The sequence below is a fragment of the Seriola lalandi genome, unplaced genomic scaffold, assembly GCF_002814215.2.
Source record: "Seriola lalandi dorsalis isolate HSWRI2012SDOR001 ecotype SW California unplaced genomic scaffold, Sedor1 jcf7180002054436, whole genome shotgun sequence".
Taxonomy (NCBI): Eukaryota; Metazoa; Chordata; class Actinopteri; order Carangiformes; family Carangidae; genus Seriola; species Seriola lalandi.
The window spans coordinates 28,352-46,717 of NW_019524989.1; the positions used below are offsets into that span (position 1 = coordinate 28,352).

Genomic DNA, 18,366 nt, shown 5'->3' on the forward strand with positions numbered 1-18,366 from the left:
TGTTTGTTTCTCAGTCACTACTCTGACCCACACATCCCAGACATACCAGGGCTGGAGAACTTTAAAGGTACAGTCAACATTTATTTGTCTGTTTGTATTGAATAAATAAAAAAGAAGAATTAATAATAAGTAGCTGACTAAAGTAACGTAGAATTTAAAATAGAAAATCCCAGAGGACACAGAGTTGTTGGAGGATGCTAAGCTAGGCTACATGCGTCCTGGACACTGACGTCCCTCCTCTCTCTGTCTGCAGGTGAGGTGCTCCACAGTCACTCGTACAGGTACGCAGAGCCGTTCTCAGGTCAGTCGGTCGTGGTTCTGGGAGCCAAAGCTTCAGGACTGGACATTTCCATTGAACTGGCCAAAGTCGGCGCCCAGGTAACCGACAGTGACGTACAGCACCGCGCTGACGCTTCAGGCACTGAAACCAAAGTGAAGGTGTTTTCAGAACTAAAGCCATGAACGGTTGCGTCTCTCTCCAGGTAACTCTGAGTCACGGCCGTCCTCGTCTCACCTTCCCTCTTCCCTCTGGGATTCGACAGTCCAGTCCGGTGGTGGCGGTCCAGGACGACGGCAGCGTTCGCTTCCAGGTGAACTCTCCTGAACTGATCTGCACTGACTGAGCCGCTTCAGTCTCTGGAGTTCAAACTGTCTCAGAATTTCTCTCCGTGTTAAAATGAAACGCACCTGTTTCAGGACGGGTCTGTGGGCCGGGCCGACGTCCTCATGTTCTGCACCGGGTACAACTTCAGGTATACGTTCCTGGACGCAGATCAGCTGAGGTTGGAGATCCAGGACCACATGGTGTCTCCGCTGTACCGCTTCCTGACGCCACCCGCCCTCCCCTCGCTCTTCTTCATCGGCATCTGCAAGATCATCTGCCCCTTCCCCAACTTCGACTGCCAGGTGAGGAACCAGGTCTCAAGACTCTCACTGTGACATGTGATCCAGTTTCAGCCAGAAAACTTTATTTGTACAGGAAGAAGAAAACAGACAGATACAGGAGCGAGACGACACGACAAAGGGAAAGATGAAGTTAAAAAGTCAGAGGCAACAACAGGAAACATCCGTCTCTTCTGGTTCTTATCCTCAGGTGCTGAAGACCAAGAGTCACATGTAAAAATCAGTCCTGTCCGGTGCCAGGGTCAGTTCAGACCTTAGAGACCAAACCTCTGATTGTGTCTGAGTTCATGGCGATCAATGAAGCTGATGGAGCCTCAACCAGGGGAATTGATTGATTGATTTAGATCTGATCTATAGATCTATAGATCTGATCACTCCTCTTCAGCTCCTCTGTAGTTCATGACGCTCTGTGGTTTGATGCTTCGGGATCTTTCCAGTCGATTATTGGTGAAATATTTCATGTTGATCGATCAGCTGTGTGAGTGTCAGACGCTCTGACCGTCTGCTGAACACTGTGGTGACGTTTCCATGACAACAACAGGAGGAGAGAGAGCGACAAACTTCTTAGATCTTGTTGTTTAAGACATTCTTTTTCTTCAGGCAACTTTGAGATGTGAACAGGTGTCACAGGCGCTAATGCCAATAACGGTCTCCATGGAAACTGTAGAATATTACCGCTGTAAAGTCTCTTTTACTGCTGCAAATACCTTAATGTTTTTCCTTAACTAAGGAAACATGTTAAGAGATTGAGGGGAAAACTTCCTGTGTAGTAGAAGTGTCAGACTTCGTGTTTTGAGCAGCGCGCCAGAGAAACGTGAGTTCAGGACCAGACTCAGGTGGATGTTCACGAGCAGGTTGTTCACAGGTTTTGTTCATAGTGAGATTGAGTTCAGTTCAGACGTCAGGCTGATGAGATCTGAGCTCTGGTCCCGTTTTGTCTCTGAAGGTCCAGTTCGCTCTAGCTGTGTTGGACGGCTCCGTCTCTTTACCGTCTCGGGCCGAGATGGAGGACGAGGTCCGTCGAGAGCTGCAGGAAAAGGTGGAGCGTGGAGTCCAGCGGCGCCACCTGCTGATCATGGAGAAGGATCAGTGGGAGTACTGCCGGACGCTGGCTCACGCCGCCGGCTTCCCGCCGCTGCCTCCTGTCGTACGCAGCCTGTATGAGGAGGTGTGGCGACAGAGACAGATTCACCCCCAAAGCTACCGGAGCCTCAACTACAGGCTGATCAGTGACACCCAGTGGGAGCTGATCGATTGATCAATGGAGAAAAATTTATGATCAAAATCACAAAATAATAATAATAAACAACAATTTTATAAAGAACTTCAGCTGAACAACCTTCAAACAGGGAGAAAGTCCAGGAAACACAAGTTGATGCAGCTCGTCACCTGAAGCTCAGTCCACCATCTTGGATTTCACCTTTCAGCTCCACTGACTCTGAAAACAATCACCTGCACTCCATCAGTTGGCCGCTGCATGACTGTGGTCCAGACTGAAGCATCTCAGCAGCCTCTGGATGAGACCTCATGACATTCATGTTCTCCAGAGGATGAACCTCACAGACGGTGGTGATCCTCTGACTTCTCCTCTGGCGCCACCATCAGGTCACATTTGAACACTTTGGTTTATGATCAACGCCTGCAGAGCTGCAGCTGTATTGGCAACCCAGAGGTTCTTATTAATGGCTAATAACTGATCTATAAGAGGTTATTAATAATTCATAAATGCATTAATTATAGCTAATAAATGGAGCCTCATTAGGAAGCGGTGCCTGAGACAGAACGTGAAGCTTGTGTTTGAGTTTGGTTGTTGTTTATTAGCCGACAAACAAATCAGCAATAAACTGTACATTATTAACCCCTGAGGAGACAGACCCATGTGAGTCATAACACTGGTCTCCTCTGAAAGGAAACTTTAAATTCTACAACCAAACAAAGTCACAGAGACACTGACATGAAGAAATTTAAGTTTTTTTGTCTGATTTATGTTTTTTGGCATAAAAAGAGAAAGTAAGGTCTGTAGTTGGAGCTGTGGTGGAGTGTGAACAGCTGCTGAAGTGATGTGAGGATCAGGAGACCAACAGCTTTCTAATAATGTATAAGTTTGTCCAGGTTGTGTGAAGACGGAGTCTGGTGAACACACTTTAATCAGTGCGACCGGGTCACAGAGGACGGACGTGGACTTTAAAAGGTTAAGGTACGGTGGCCCCGAGAGGTCAAAGCACTGCAACTGAAGAAAACAACACACAACACAACAGAAGTGTTTCCAGGGGACACAAAAAAATGCCGCACCAGTCTGGGACACAGCAGTGAACTCTCTTCTGATTGGCTGACTGTTTTCTGAGTGATCCAATAAAAATAAAGCAGATTTCAGGTAAAAACACTCAGAGAAACCAAATCCTGCAAGGTTTGGATGGTGGGTCCAGGTGGGCGGGGCTTGGTGACTGCTTTGTTGTGACATCACAAAGTTCCAGAAGTCCTGACGGCTGGTTTTAAGGCTCAGTTTCTGAATACAGGCTGTGTGCATTTCTCTGTGGACTGAGGCTTTGATACTTTCACAGTATTAATATAGAAGCTAGAGCTGATCTATAATCACACTACACATGGACACAGACCTTTACACTGGAGGAGATTTAAATTGCAGTGTGTTGAGCTCTCAGGGCCACCGTGCTGACGAGATATAAAGTCCTGTGCAAAACGTGCAAACTTGTTTAATAAACATCGATCTGAATGATTTGAGTTTTGTTGTTTGTAAGTCTTTGGTTGTTTCTCTGTCCAACACTCTGACCTGCAGAGGCAGCGGATGTGTCTCGTCCAGACAAACGAAGGCGATCGCTCGGCTGATTAATCATTTCTGAGTCGTTCACTGGGAGCGAACGGATCCACACGTTAACCATGAACGAGGCCGAGGACAAAGACAGCTGATGTCAACAACACACTTTAATCCAGATTACTGCGCCACAAAAAACAAAACGTCAAAATACACCAGTGGAAAAAATGAGGTCTGATATCAGAGACTGACCTGAGCCCGAAAACACCAACAACAACAACAACAACAACAACAACAACAACAAGAAGGTCACATGAAGCAGCAGCGTCCGTCATGCACAGTGTTGCTCTTTATAAAATACATTCACACACCAGCGCAGGTCACAATCACATATTAATGACACGTTCCAGGATGATTCAGTCCCGTCGTCAATAACGTGACACAAGAACAACAAAGTCAGCAACCTGCTGACCCTCAACAGAACACAGTCAGATTTTATGTCACAGGGTCAAAGGTCACTTCTCTAGTTTCTGCAGAGCAGGAGAAAGTGCGTGTTCACGAGCATTTTTACTTCCTGTCAGGTCGACGTCGGGGGGGAAATGGTCCCGTCTCTCTTCTGGTGCGATAACAGAAGAGTTTAAAGGATTAGTGGATTAATTAGTTAAAGTAGTTAAATGTTATTATAAAAGTCGTTTCATATCTTTGTAAACCGGATCTCTTTGGACAGAACATTGAGACATTTGAAGACGTCACTTTGGACTCTGAGAATTTTGACTTTTTATTTTCTATGAAAGATTCAGATCATAATGAAAAAACATCAGCAGAGTAACTGGTAATAAAAATAATCATTGTTTTCTCTTCACTGTATCCCAGACTCTTACTACATACAGGAATGAGGAAGTAAATACGACAAAGATTAATTGTTTATGAAGCTCACTTTGTGGAAGCTGAGGGTTAGGGTTAGTTCACACTCACAAACATTGTTTTATCCTGTTTTCTCGAGATTACGGGATAAAAAAAACGTTTTTATTCTCATCCTGAAGCTCTCTCACTCTTTCCTCAGGTTCGTTTGTATAAATGTTCGGACCTGTCGTAAATCTGTTCTGACATGAGGCTCAGTGTTTTCCTCCTTCTGCAGTGTTTCTTATTGTTATATTCTCATTATTATTATTATTGAAAGTAGTATGGATGTGGGACACGCTGTGTCTTTAGCAGCCACGACCACAAAAGATCCACGTCTGGAATCAAATCAAAACTACATTAGATCTGAGCTCTGAGAGTTCGGGGGCAGATGAAGGTGAAGATGCTGCGAACTGCAGGAAATGAATCTGTTCAGGTTTATATGAGGGCGGTCGATTTAAATAAACACTGTCCCTGTATGAGGCTCCACACATTCACTGAGGGAGCGATGAGGACGCTGTAGTTTGAGTTGGTGCTGGCTGTTACTTATGTTTTGGTCCCGACTGAGAATTAAACTGTTGTTTATTTATTCTTTGATCAAACAGTTCCTGATGGAAACCAAAATTTTGCCAATTTGAAATAATTTTACTTTGAGACGTTCTTGCACATCTGTGTTTCCATCCACCAGTTCTTATGTGTATTTTAACATTTCTAGAAATGTCAGAAATTCAAAAAAGAAAAAGGTTTTTGTACCTTGAGGAGGTGGAAAAAAGTTGGTACATAAGCAAAAGCAAAATGTGACATCACAATGGAAACAGACTTTGAGAACGTGGTTGTGACGTAAACTTCAACGATGTTTCCACCAAAAACATCAAAATCATGGTTTTCCATCGTTTGCGCTTCGACTTTTTTAATGTTGAATCATCTTCTTTAGCAATGATTTCCTGGAGATTTACTTTCACCAACCGTTTTTCTGAATGTGCCCAGCTCATAATAACTCCTCTGACAGTGGTGGATGGAAACGTACGTTCATTTGTATTTTCTTTTGCTAACTGAAATTTGTTTAAACTTGTTTTGAATTTGGATGGAAACTCAAGTATAAACCTCCAAACACTCAAAAAAAATGTTGCTCCTGATGCGTCATCATGTTTGTATTTTATTTAAAAAGAATTTCCTAGAAGATGACCCTGGAAGACTTGGACTCATTCTCCATGTGAACCTGCCTTTCAACCTTCTCTGCCGCCTCCTGGTCGTCCTCTCCCACCCCGTCCTTTTTGAGGATCTTCAGTGGCCACCAGAGGGAGCCGTTCCGGCGTTCTCGGCGGACGCTGTGTTCTACCGGCCAGCAGCAGGGGGCGCCCTTATCCCCTGTCAGGAAGTAGAGGAGGGCGTTGAGCCAGGCGTTGCAGGAGGCCAGCGGCCGGGTGACCTTGTAGCAGATGGAGACAGTCTTCATGGCGTAACAGCCACCGAGCTGCCCACGCCGCAGGAGCAGGAAGAGCGTCCGGGTCACATGGAAAGGCAGGAAGCAGAGTGCAAACAGGAGCGTGATGGTTACGATGGTTTTGATGGATTTCCGCCGCCGCCGGATATAGTGGGAGTACTGCGAGCCAGAGATGGAGACTGAGGTTCTTTCCCGCTCTCTAACTCCCTCTGATGCTCCATCCCCCACCTGACCATCCTCGCCGCCCTCTATCGAGCTGGGAGGGGAGCGGAGGGTCTGAAAGATTGTCCTGACCACCTGAGAGTAGCACCAGGCAATGATGACGAAGGGCACAAAGAAGCCCAACAGGTGGAGGACGATGCCGTACGGGACGTAGTCGGCAAACTCCTTATCGATGGCGTCGTCCCAGCAGTTCATGTACCCCTCGCCATCCTGTTCCCCAGTCCTGTTCCCACTGTCCCTCGCCGCTCCAGGCCCAGCAACCCCGCCACCTCCTCGCCGGACGTATCCAGTCTGGGCGAACCTGAAGATGGGGCAGGTGAGAATGAAAACCACCACCCACACCAACGCACAGGTCCCCTTCACCACCCGCTTGCTCTCCAGAGTGATGGTCCTCATCGGGTGGCAGATCCCCAGGTACCTGTGGAGGACAACCAGCGGTAAGTTTGAATCCATCGAGTCTAAAGTCACTCGACAGTCGCTGTGTAAAAATGACAATCTGCTTTTTTCTACCTCTGTCTGAAGTTAAGGACACAGTTTTTAAAAAAGATAAGAATTTAGATCTTCCACCGGTTCTTCTGCGCATTTCAACTTTGTGTTTCCAAAACCTGAGTGTAAATTAAAAAAGAGGTGAAGTACAATCAAGTTTGGTTTATTGGTAGAAACAAAATGCAAATCAGTGTCCACCTTTGTTTGGTTTTGGTGTTGACATGAACACTGGTAATTACAAGTCTGATATGACATGAATGCACCATTACCCTTAATCCTTTGCGTCACAGGTGGCCCCAATGGTTTCGGACAACCAACCAAATGGTTTGTGCCACCTGTGATTCTCCACTGGGCTGGCGTGTTTCTGTAGCATCCTACCTGTGCACGGAGATGCAGGTGAGGAAGAAGATGGAGCAGTAGAGGTTGAAGTAGAAGAGGAAGCGCACGAGGCGGCACATGAAGTCCCCGAACACCCAGCTGTCCCTCAGCACGTAGCTCGCCACCAGAAAGGGCAGCGACAGGCCGTACATCAGGTCGGTGGTGGCCAGGTTCACCATGTAGATCAGCGAGGTGTTCCAGCGCCGCCCACCACCACCAGTGCTGCCCCCGCCGCCGCAGCAGCCGCCGTGGTGACGGCAGGAGCGCAGCAGCACTACTGAGTTGAGGGTGAGGCTGAAGAGGAAGGTCAGCGAGTAGCAGACGGGCAGGAAGACATACTTGTAGGATTCATCGAAGCTGCAGGAAGACGGGGGGAGGGACGAGGTGGGCAAGGTGCCAGAGGTGTTGGGATGGTTACTCGCCGCCGCCACCAAACTGATGTCCGGATTGACGTTGGAGCCTTGGCTCAATCTCATGATCAACCTCTGAAGGTTATTTCTTGCAGAGCTGGATCAGTTCAGGTTCCTCTGGCATCGTCTCAGCTCCTTCACCGAACTCAAGTCTTCTCACTCTCTGAGGTTTCCTTCATTTGTCCTTCCTCTATCTATCTATCGATCTATCTATCTATCTATCTATCTATCTATCTATCTGATCCATATCTCTGGTGAAAGGGGTTCCTGTGAAAGGGGAAAGAAAAAACACAGTCATTGGTTTGGTTTTGCTGATGAAGACTATGTCTCGCTCAATTAGCCCCTCAATCATTAACGAAGCTTTCCGGAAACCTCTCTCCATTCATGTAGCCTTTGTGTTCCAGCTGTTGAAGCGTTTGGGTCAGGGTTTAAATTCAAGCCTGTGTTTTGAAACAACAGAGTCAAATCATGTCACAACAACTGTGTTGAGGTACGTTGGCTGTTCAGGACAGTAACAGCTCTTCAATCATACTGAACTAACATGACATGAAACTGTGGAAAGATCATGTCGTCAGGAGGGAGAAAAGCTTTTCTAATGGACATGACGAATACAGGATCTTGGGGATCTGAAGCGTAGTTTATATTTTAATGATTTAACTCTGTAATAATGTCACAAAGTAAAAAGTAATGTTGTTTTTTTCAACCACAAAAACCAGAACCTTCTGTCACCAGACCACGCAGCTTTCAGCAGTGCAGCTACTGGATACACTTCCATGAATGTTTTTCTTCTGAATAACTATTGGTCGTATATTTGTGCGGCACGGTGGAGCAGTGTTGAGCACTGTTGCCTCCCAGTGTTTGTTGTTCTCCTCGTACAACAGCTGATCCAGTTAATTGGCTCCAGCCCCCCACACATCCCTAAAGGGGTCAGCAGTACGGCTAATGGATGGCTGAATGAATGGATGAATGGGTGAATGGATAAATGAATGAATGGATGAATGAATGAACAGGTGAATGAGTTGATCATCAGTGTTTTCCTGCAGCAGCGGTTTCATGGCGATCTCTTGAAGTGTTTCCTGTTCCCGTCAGTCAGGACGACAGAGGTTGATGTAAACAGATCATATTGTATATTTGGTTTTGCTGAATCATTATTACCAATATTATCAATATCACCCTGAATTTACTTTATTAGAGACTGAAATCATCAGAAAAAATGTCCAAAACAATCACACTGATATAATAATTTCAACAGATACATAACGTTATATTATTATGATCATTTATTGTAATTATTACTTTATAATCAGCTTTGTTTTGAATGCCAATGTTCAACTTCTAACTTAAAGAAACAGAAATACCACCTTAATATTTTGAACAGATGAGCAGATGTGCTTTTACCATTAATGGTAAATAATCAGTTATTTTCACCATGTGTTAATGGTGCCTGTACTGCACACAAGGTTTTTAGTTTCCCATAGTTCCCAAGTTGACATGTTGTTTTGTCCAACCCAAGACTTTTAGAGACAAACACAACTGATGTTAATTCATTTAGCACTTCTGCACATCAAAGAGGACATGAATGCGTCGCAGCTGGATTTGTGTCACGTCCAGTCAGAGCAGTTTGCAGCATTTGAACAGGACGGACTAAATCCGAAGTAAAACTGTCCCTGATCATGAGGAACTGCAGCTCTCAGCCAGTCTGGGTCGGTGTGATCTGGATCAGATGGACTGATGTCCTACCTTCAGTCGTCCTCTGAGTCCCGCTTGTCCTCTGAGTCTCGTCTTGTCCGGTCTCTTCGGCGGAGTCGTGGCTGAGAAGAGTCTGTTTCGGGGCCGAAGGGTCTCTCGGGGCTTCTCCCCTGACCTTCAGCTTCTCTGTAAATAATTAATGAGCGTTCATTCAGTCAGAACTGCAGGAATGAAACTCAATACAGGGACTGCAGAGCAGGAGGAGGCGGCGCTCGCAGTGCAGCTCCGAGCTGTGGACTTCATGGGACGCTCGGACTCTTTATAGCAACTGAGGTTTTAAATGATGAAAAATAAATGTTCCTCAATATTATTATCAAGATTTCAATTCTTCTCTCAGATGCTGAAACATTCATCTCAAGATAATTACATGGTGATTTTATATTGCTGTTTGTACTGTCGATACAAACTGTTGTAACTGTGTTGAAGTGTCTCATATCGTCCCCGTTAAAAGACTAAATCACTGACTTCAGTTCTGACAGAACAATCATGAGCTCTAAAAAACAACATGTTATTAATCTGCAACTCGTTTCTACCAGAAAACAAAAATATTAAAGAGAAAGAAAATGTTACGTAGCTTTAATGATTAAAGATGATCAAGAGCAAGAATGACTGAAGCTGATTAACATATCATTAACACATAGTTCATGAAACAATAGAAAATGTGTTTTTTGGAATTAACTATATTGTTGAGGTTTTTGAATCATCAGTATCCTTACATGTACAGACCTTTAATCAATAGCTGATCAATAGCTAAATCTGTCTAACTGAGATAATAAACCACTCACCTTTTCTTTGGCAGAAGCTGCGGAAGCTTTAAGAGTCTCGCTCTCGCCTCCTCGTCCTGCCTCTCGTTATCTGAGGCTTTAATTAGAAAGCAAAGTGAATACAGTAAACACATCAGCCCCTCCTCCTCTGTCCTCCCTCCTTCACCTCCAACCCTCCTGCTCTGTTCCCTCCATCATCATCATCATCAACTCCGATTCATACGGTAAATACTGATTTTGTCCCGTGACAGTGAACACACACGGTGGAGAGTGTGTTTGAACACCAGCAGTGTTGAGTGTAATCAAACACAGCAACACAATCGGTGGTCAAACAGAGCGCAGGTAGCAGAGGTATGAATCAACACGGTGGGGGTTAGGACCTCAAATTACTCTGACATTTATTCAAAATACTTGCTGCAAATAATGGAAAGAGTTCCTCTTTAAATTGTGAAAAATGTCCATCATCATTTTCCAAAGCTTTCTGTTGTGTGACCAGCTGTCAGAGACTCAAAGACGCTGAAACTTCTGTCAGAGAAAACTACGAAAAGAAGCAAATATTCACATTTAAAAAGCTGCTGCTGGTGGATTTTATTGCTGAAAAGACTTCAGACATGTTGCCAGTCTGACCGTGCTGGTTCTAGACGTCCGAACATACGATGACATCACACATTTTATTGAGGAAATCAAAGTTTTGTTACGTTAGCAAAGTTAAGCTAGCTTACATGTTAGCTATGGTCAAGCTCACTTATTTTTCTTGTGTTTTAACAACAAATATTTACTAAGTATTTCTACAAAACATTACAAACAAAAGCCTCATGACACAGGACTAATGATAGCTAACAGGTTAGCGAACTCTCAATCATTAGTTTTCTGCTGCTTGTTCCCACAGGAACCCCAGCTTCTTCTTTTCACAACTAAAAGAGCTTTAAATAAAGATCGATATTTAAGAAGCTAATACAGGTTAAATAGATACTGATATATAAATAAAAATGACTGATAATTAGTCTCATTATTATACTGAGAACACAAAACACAAATACAAAACAGACCTTTTGCCTCTCAAAATATATTTCAAAATTAATGTTTACATTCACAAATACATTTGTAATTAATTTTATTTACATTTTAAAATACATTTCTAAAGTCACAGTGAAACGAAAAACAATCTGTTCTCTTTGTTCAGGACAAATATTCCTCTTATTATTGTCTGAATGATCCTTCACTGTGTTACACACCACCAGAGGAAACATCACATTAAGCTGCTTCATTACTTCAACTCATAATAACGTTTCAGTGTGACTTTAAATATATATATGTGAATAAAAAAGTTAACAAAGACATTGTCCCTTTACAGTACATTGCCCTCCATTAATATGACATTCAGCTTCTTATCACAGATCAATGTGAGAAAATGTGGAAATAATCAGTATCAAAATATAACTTCTTTGTCAGGCACTAGAGGACATTGCTAGTGGTGGTTTATAAAAGCCACATTTTAAATAATGTAAATGTCCTTGGCTTGTGTATAAACCAAAGGTTAATTGCTGCAGTTATATATAAACACATCCTCAAAAATGTTCAGGAGCTTAAAAAAGCAGCGTGGTCTCAAGGTGGAAAACCATGTGGTGACATCATCAGGTTACAAGAAGAAAACTCAAAACACGGCAGCAATATTTGATGTACGTCCTCACATACACTTGGCTACATGAAGTGGATTATTCCCTTGCATTTCTTACAAGTAAACAATAGCATAATTCCTGCCTGTACCTGAAGTGTTTAGCATCAGTTAAAGAGGAATGCCACCAAAATTTCTAAACTCTTTCAATGTTAAATGCATTTGTTTAACATCTCTATTATAACTTGTAAAGTAATTTAAACAGGCAGCTCAACGAATGTAATTGATTCTAAACTTATAGAACAAATGGACGGCCTTGTTCTTGTACCTAATATCCAATATGAGCTATTTTCCTTCTTATCGCAGCTACACAGGACCGTCTGAGAGAGGTGCATTAGCTCAGTCATGACAACATATATCTAAACTAAATTTGGTGAAATTCCCCTTTTGTTTATTTGTTCTGTGTTTTTAGGAAAAATAACAACAAAACAAAAAGGTATCAGTTGTCTTGCTACAAATGCTGTACGAGTGTCTGTTCCCTTCTTATAATAACAGGCAAAAGTAATAAAGTAAAAAACACAATAAAACTTAAATAACATAAGTTAGAAATCCTGCCCTTTTGTTCAGATAGCGTTTCACTTTTGTTCCACTTTTGTCAAAAAACAGTTTTAGAGAATGAAGGTAAGAAAGTAAAACAATCTGGACTTTTCTATTTAGTGGAAACGCTTAAATTAAAAATGATTTCTAAAACTGAGCTCAGTATAAAATTTGATCCCAAAAACTTTTCATTCAGTTGTGGTTCCCCTCAAATCTAAAAGTTCTCAGACTCACTACTGGAGTTTCTACCTGAGAAATATCACACAATCCAAATGCACAGACGCCCCCGTAACATTTCTGTGTCCGGCTCTAAAGTTTATAGAAAAACAGCTGTTAAAACTAGATTGTTTGACCACGTAAAGAAGAAAGATTTTTATCATAAATTCGACTTTTTTTTTGTACATGATTAAAGATTTCATCCTTTTTTCTTCAACAACACGAGCATTTGTTTCTTGAGTGCATCTTAAAGGCCTTGAAAACCACGTTTTTCTTCCTTTACATTAAATATTTATGACTAAATAAGCAACATTTAAAGTTAAAGTTCGTCAAAAAATATCAATACTTATTACTTATTAATCTTAATGCATGAACAACCTGAGCTAATCTGCTTCCTCAGAACTGTGTGAGTGTGGTTTTATCACATTTGATTGATTGAGTTTTGCTTAAAGTTTGACTGATGGAAGGAAACACTTCAGACAGGTCAGAGACACTGACATCAATTATCAATTTCTTAAGTAAAACGGCCAAAACTGCTCAAACTTGCTCAGAAAATAGTGTTTTCATGTGTTCAACATGTTGTCGATAGTAGAAAGCTGATTGAGAGAACAGGTTTTCGGGGCCTTTAAGATTTATCGCTTCACCACACCTTCATCTTTTACAGCTAGATTGTTGTTTGATGATTGTTGTTTCATGTGTCGGTTTGTTTGGGTCCCTGACACACTCCCGGTTTACGCTCTGTCACCTGGTGCATCATGGGAAGCTATCGGATATCAAAAGATCCAAGTGCAGATGCAACCAATGCAAACGAGATATTGAAATCCAAACCAGTTTGTGTAAATGCATCTGTCTGTCTGAGATGTGTGTGACCCAGGATTAACTAAATGTGTCAGTGTGGAAGTGAGAAACTTGCAGCGTTCGTCCTCTGTGATAATGAAACAGAATTTTGAAGAAACAAATATTGTAATCGATTCTGAAGCATCTGTAAATCCAGACATATCCAGATCCTTTGATGTTATTCGTAATCATAGTGTCGTCTGCTAATAACCAACGGATGATGGAAACTATATCTAGTTTTCTTCTCTGTAAGAACTGGTCACCCAGAATTACTCTCTTCCGTATCCTGGCGTCTATTTCCTCTCTCAGCCTCCTCCTTCTATTCCAGATACAACTGCAGAAAACCTGAAAACGCAGATCCTGAGTAGCTTCATAGACCGAAGCACTTACACTGCAACACTGGATTAAATGCTGAGTGCAGTTTAGGAAACATGATGACAGGATCTGTGCTGAAGCTGCGTTGTGTTTGTCTCGGCAGGTCGGAGATGTCAAACTGAAATCTTTGTTGATTTGAACCAGTGACGTTGTGTCTGTTGGTGGTTGGTTCTTCTCCTCATCTTCTTGTCAACCTGTCGTCATGTTCCAACTCTCATCCGAACTTTCCTTTGATGGTGTGTTGCAGATTCATCCCGTCAATCACATAACTGCTGTCTGTTTCAAGTCTGTGATCCCATGTCAGAGCGATGCTGCACCACTTTTTGGGTTATTAAATTTCCCTCCATGTTGACCGTCCTCTCGTATCTCCCTCATGTTGCTCCAGACGCTGGTGATTTGCCAGTTTTGATAAATTAGCATGTCAGCTAACGTTTTGTTGAAGTAAACGACTCCTGGGATGATGTGGACGAGCAGCGCCACCTGGTCCCAGAGAAAGGTCCTCGTCGACGTGGAGAAAACTCAACAGCTTGGCTGAGTTTGTGCAGACCGTCCGGCCCGTGGTCCCGGTGCTAGGTCAGGTCCTGGACGTCCAGCAGCATGGCGTCCTGCTTCGTCCTCAGCTGGTCTCGTACCAGCAGGTGGGCGACCAGCTCGGAGCTCAGAGCTGGAAGAGACCAACAAGGGGGGGGGGGGTTCATTAAAGTCAAAAGCATAAAGAATTACACAATAGGAGCAGATAGTTTTAACGCATGTCTGCGTGCGTGCGTGCGTGTGTGTGTGTGTGTGTGTGTGTGTCTGTGTGTGTGTGTGTGTGTGTGTGTGTGTGTGTGTGTGTACCATGTACGTCCTGTTGAAGTGATGCTCTCAAGCTGCTGAGCTGCTGCACCGAACGATCCTGCAGCTCCCAACGCTCCAGATGTTTCCGCTTGGCAACACCGCTGCTGCCGACCAGACGCTGCAACACACACACACACAAACACACACACACACACACACACACACACACACACACACACACACACACGGAATCATCTACTGAACAAATTCACATTTCTCTAGTATTAAAAAGGACTCTGAAAGTCTTAAGTTTTATTGGTCGAACTCTGGATTTAAGAAGTTGGAAACCTTTTGCGTGTTTTTTCTTGTTTAGTTTTTTGAGGAAACTGAATTCATACTTTTCATCACCCTGTTATCATCTTCCTCGTCTCATTCCCTGCTCTTCATCCCTCCTCCTGTCCTTCCCTTTACCTCCTTCTCCTTCTGCTCAGCCAGCAGTTTGTCTCTCAGCGTCCTCAGAGCGGTGGCCACTTCCTGTTTCAGCCCAGAGGCGTGGCAACCGTTGCGCCCCGTTCCCATGGAAACCTGATGGAGATGTAAGGTCAGTGGTCAGGTAACGATCCCACGGACTTTGATCAGAAGAAACAAATACAAACATCTGCGTGACTTTTTTCCAAAGGTCCGATATAAATATATAAAGTTTCAGTAACATCCAGTCGGACTTCTTTGTCTCTGAAGATATTCAGACTTCTGTAAAGTTTCAGGAACATGACGCGCTTCAGCTGGATGCGGTGGACCGTCACACAGGAGTCAGGTTTATGATCTAGTTGATCTTCTTTGATCTGGTTTAAATCATTTCTGCAGTTTCAGACTCTTTTTATTTTATTTAGACAAACATCTTGTGCAGCTGTCGCCACAGATTTGTCTTCTTTTGTTTCATAAAAATGTCCAGTTGTCATTTCAAGTGTCTCAGATCAGATAAAGTCCAGATTTATTTACACTCGGTCTCATATCTGCTGCTCAGATCTGAAATCAGCTCAGTCCGTCTTTGTGTTTGCAGATCAGGGTCGGCCCCATCAGGGATCAGATAAATGCTCCTTGAGTTTGATCAGATGTGTAGAAACATCTGGAGAACAACAGCTCGTTGTGTTTACAAGGTAAGAGGTTATAATACGTCTTCAGACTGGAGGCTACAGTGAGCCGCTCTCAGAAAGTGAGGAGACGGGACGGAGCTAGCTGGTTAGCATGCTAACATCAGTGGAAGAAAAGACGTGATCGACACAAGAGTTAACGTTGGTGTTTGTCTCCACCTCTGGAAACAGATGTTGGAGAGTAAAGGAATGACATTTGATGCTGAACTCACGTTTCTTTCAGACTGTTCAGTAAACAGCTGCTAATGCTAACGCTAGCTATGTAGCATTAGCAAAACTTACATAGGGCTCCTGTAAAATTATGATTATTATTATTACTGTTATTATTATTGTTGCTGTTGATGTTATCGTCATCATTATCATTATTATTATTGATAACTTTACCTATGCTATTGCTATTTCTATTTTTACCAAATCAACATATTAACATGTTTGCAGCTGTTCCTGGTCTCTCTCTCTCCCACCCCCACCCTCCCCTCTCAACCCAACCTCTCTGTGTTTCAGCACATTTCAGTCGACCTTCAACGCCTCTTGTTCAGAGTTGAGGCAACATCTGATCCAGTCACATGTGGAGACAGTAACTGGGCTCAGTCTCTGGTGGTTCAGGTCCAGTGTGGTGGTGTGAAGGTGATTCCCCGCCCTGCTCAGCTGTAATGAAGACAGAGACCTTTCTGTTGGCTCCTTCCTCCTCTTCCTCGCTGTCGCTGTTGTTGATGAAGCACAGCTGCAGGTTTCTGTGGTTGTGAAATCTGTAAACAGACAATAAACATCCTGAAGCTCCAGCAGGAGGAGACAGTGACCCTGAACGCCTCACAGTGTTCAGACTGTTTACACTTGAGTCCCTCCTGTTTATTCTTATTCACATTTTTCTGCAGTTTGATGCTGATTTTTATTTTAACTGTTTCTGCAGCATGAAGCAACTTTTCATTCAGTCTGTTCATTCACTCCTGTCACTTCTCCAACTTCTCCCATCTGAAAATATTCTGTATTTTTCCTCTAATTTTCCTTTTTAAAAAAATGACTGAATCCATTCATTAATTATTAAAATAATTGTATTTTGTCTCTCTATCAACGAATCGACAGAACAGAACCAGTTGTTCTGAGTTTTACTCTGACTGACCTCCAGTGACCCCGAGCTGCTGCCTTCAAAATAAAACACACATTAAAAAAACATTAGAAGCTTTAAAATGTGCAGACCGTGCGGCTCTGCGTTACCGTGACGTGCCGGCAGCGGCTCGACACCTCCTGAAGTCTTCCTCCTCTTCCTCCCACACGTCTCTCCACACTCCCCCCTGACTCTCCTCCGTCCTCACCCCCACCTCCCTCTGCAGGAAGACGGAGAACACAGTGATATTACTCCAAACAGATCTTCTGATAAAACTCTACGGATTAAACCGGCTGACGGTTTCTAAAGACAAGAACAAAAGAAATATGTGAAAGTCATGTTCAAAGTTTTTCACTAAATCAGTTCAGGATTTCTTCACAGGATGGAGAAATGAATCTTATGGATCAAGATCACAGATCAGACTCATTACCTTCATATTGAGTTTGATTCTAATGTTTATTCTGTGATATTTTGGCAACAAACCCACAAAAGTAAATTCCTTGTATGTGTGAATGTAAATCAGCTGATCGATGCTGATTCTGGTTCTGAACAAAAGCATAGACAGATCTGATCTTTGTTTGTTTTGTCTCTTTGTGGCTGTTTTGTCTCTTTGTGGTTGTTTTGTTGTTTTGTGGTTGTTTTGTCTCTTTGTGGTTGTTTTGTTGTTTTGTCTCTTTGTGGTTGTTTTGTGGTTGTTTTGTCTCTTTGTGGTTGTTTTGTTGTTTTGTCTCTTTCTGGTTGTTTTGTTGTTTTGTGGTTGTTTTGTCTCTTTGTGGTTGTTTTGTTGTTTTGTCTCTTTGTGGTTGTTTTCTTGTTTTGTCTCTTTGTGGTTGTTTTGTTGTTTTGTCTCTTTGTGGTTGTCTTGCGTCTCTTTGTGGTTGTTTTGTTGTTTTGTCTCTTTGTGGTTGTTTTGTTGTTTTGTGGTTGTTTTGTCTCTTTGTGGTTGTTTTGTTGTTTTGTCTCTTTGTGGTTGTTTTGTTGTTTTGTGGTTGTTTTGTCTCTTTGTGGTTGTTTTGTCTCTTTGTGGTTGTTTTGTCTCTTTGTGGTTGTTTTGTTGTTTGGTCTCTTTGTGGTTGTTTTCTTGTTTTGTCTCTTTGTGGTTGTTTTCTTGCTTTGTCTCTTTGTGGTTGTTTTCTTGTTTTGTGGTTGTTTTGTCTCTTTGTGGTTGTTTTGTTGTTTTGTCTCTTTGTGGTTGTTTTCTTGTTTTGTCTCTTTGTGGTTGTTTTCTTGTTTTGTGGTTGTTTTGTCTCTTTGTGGTTGTTTTGTTGTTTTGTCTCTTTGTGGTTGTCTTGCGTCTCTTTGTGGTCAGATCCCTCCTGAGGCTCCTGCTCATTAAAACCAGTAACAACCGAGCAGGAAAACTCAGATACAAGAAAACAGAAAGCTTTTCACTGTCAACACTCCACCAAGGGAGAAAACACAAAGACTTATGGGAAATGTAGTCTGTCTTTAAAAAATAATAACCACTAACAGCTACAGTAAAGAACACAGCTCGTCTTCATGGCTGACCTTTGCCCTTTCTCTCCTCTCCTGCTCCTGTTTCTCCAACTCAGCTATCCGCTGGCTCAGGTCCTCCCAGTGCATGATGGGAAGGTCCTGGTAGTCCACAGAGGACGCCGCTGCATTGTGATGATGAAGCTCTCTCTCCTCCTCCTCCTCCTCCTCCT

At 43.0% G+C, this 18,366-nt stretch overlaps 3 protein-coding genes across 5 annotated transcripts in view; 1 reads left to right on the plus strand and 2 right to left on the minus strand.

Annotated features, from left to right (window-relative positions):
• The window catches only part of unm_sa30652 (un-named sa30652), a 6,844-nt gene extending 3,207 nt beyond the window's left edge, over window positions 1-3,637 (plus strand). The window contains exons 6-10 of one of the 3 annotated variants that reach the window (XM_087175258.1): window positions 15-67; window positions 254-378; window positions 483-590; window positions 697-906; window positions 980-1,843. In XM_087175258.1, the coding sequence (XP_087031384.1) occupies window positions 15-67; window positions 254-378; window positions 483-590; window positions 697-906; window positions 980-1,120 (637 nt within the window). In that variant the 3' untranslated portion in view covers window positions 1,121-1,843. The other 2 variants (XM_087175257.1, XM_023410750.2) reach the window with 2 other exon arrangements.
• A 219-nt stretch (window positions 3,638-3,856) lies between these two features.
• On the minus strand, window positions 3,857-7,579 carry LOC111658285 (P2Y purinoceptor 3-like). Its single transcript, XM_023410749.2, has 2 exons — window positions 7,104-7,579; window positions 3,857-6,657 (listed from the first exon to the last, which is right to left on the minus strand). The coding sequence occupies exons 1-2, from the start codon at window positions 7,577-7,579 to the stop codon at window positions 5,748-5,750; spliced, it is 1,386 nt and encodes a 461-aa protein (XP_023266517.1). The 3' UTR covers window positions 3,857-5,747.
• Window positions 7,580-10,599: 3,020 nt separating this feature from the next.
• Window positions 10,600-18,364, minus strand: LOC111658284 (uncharacterized; the record flags this gene model as incomplete). The annotated part of the gene is made up of 6 exons (XM_023410748.2): window positions 10,600-14,330; window positions 14,504-14,621; window positions 14,915-15,028; window positions 16,262-16,343; window positions 16,810-16,919; window positions 18,209-18,364. Coding segments are annotated over 6 exons (675 nt in total), but the record flags the coding sequence as incomplete, so codon positions are not given.
• Window positions 18,365-18,366: the final 2 nt, after the last annotated feature.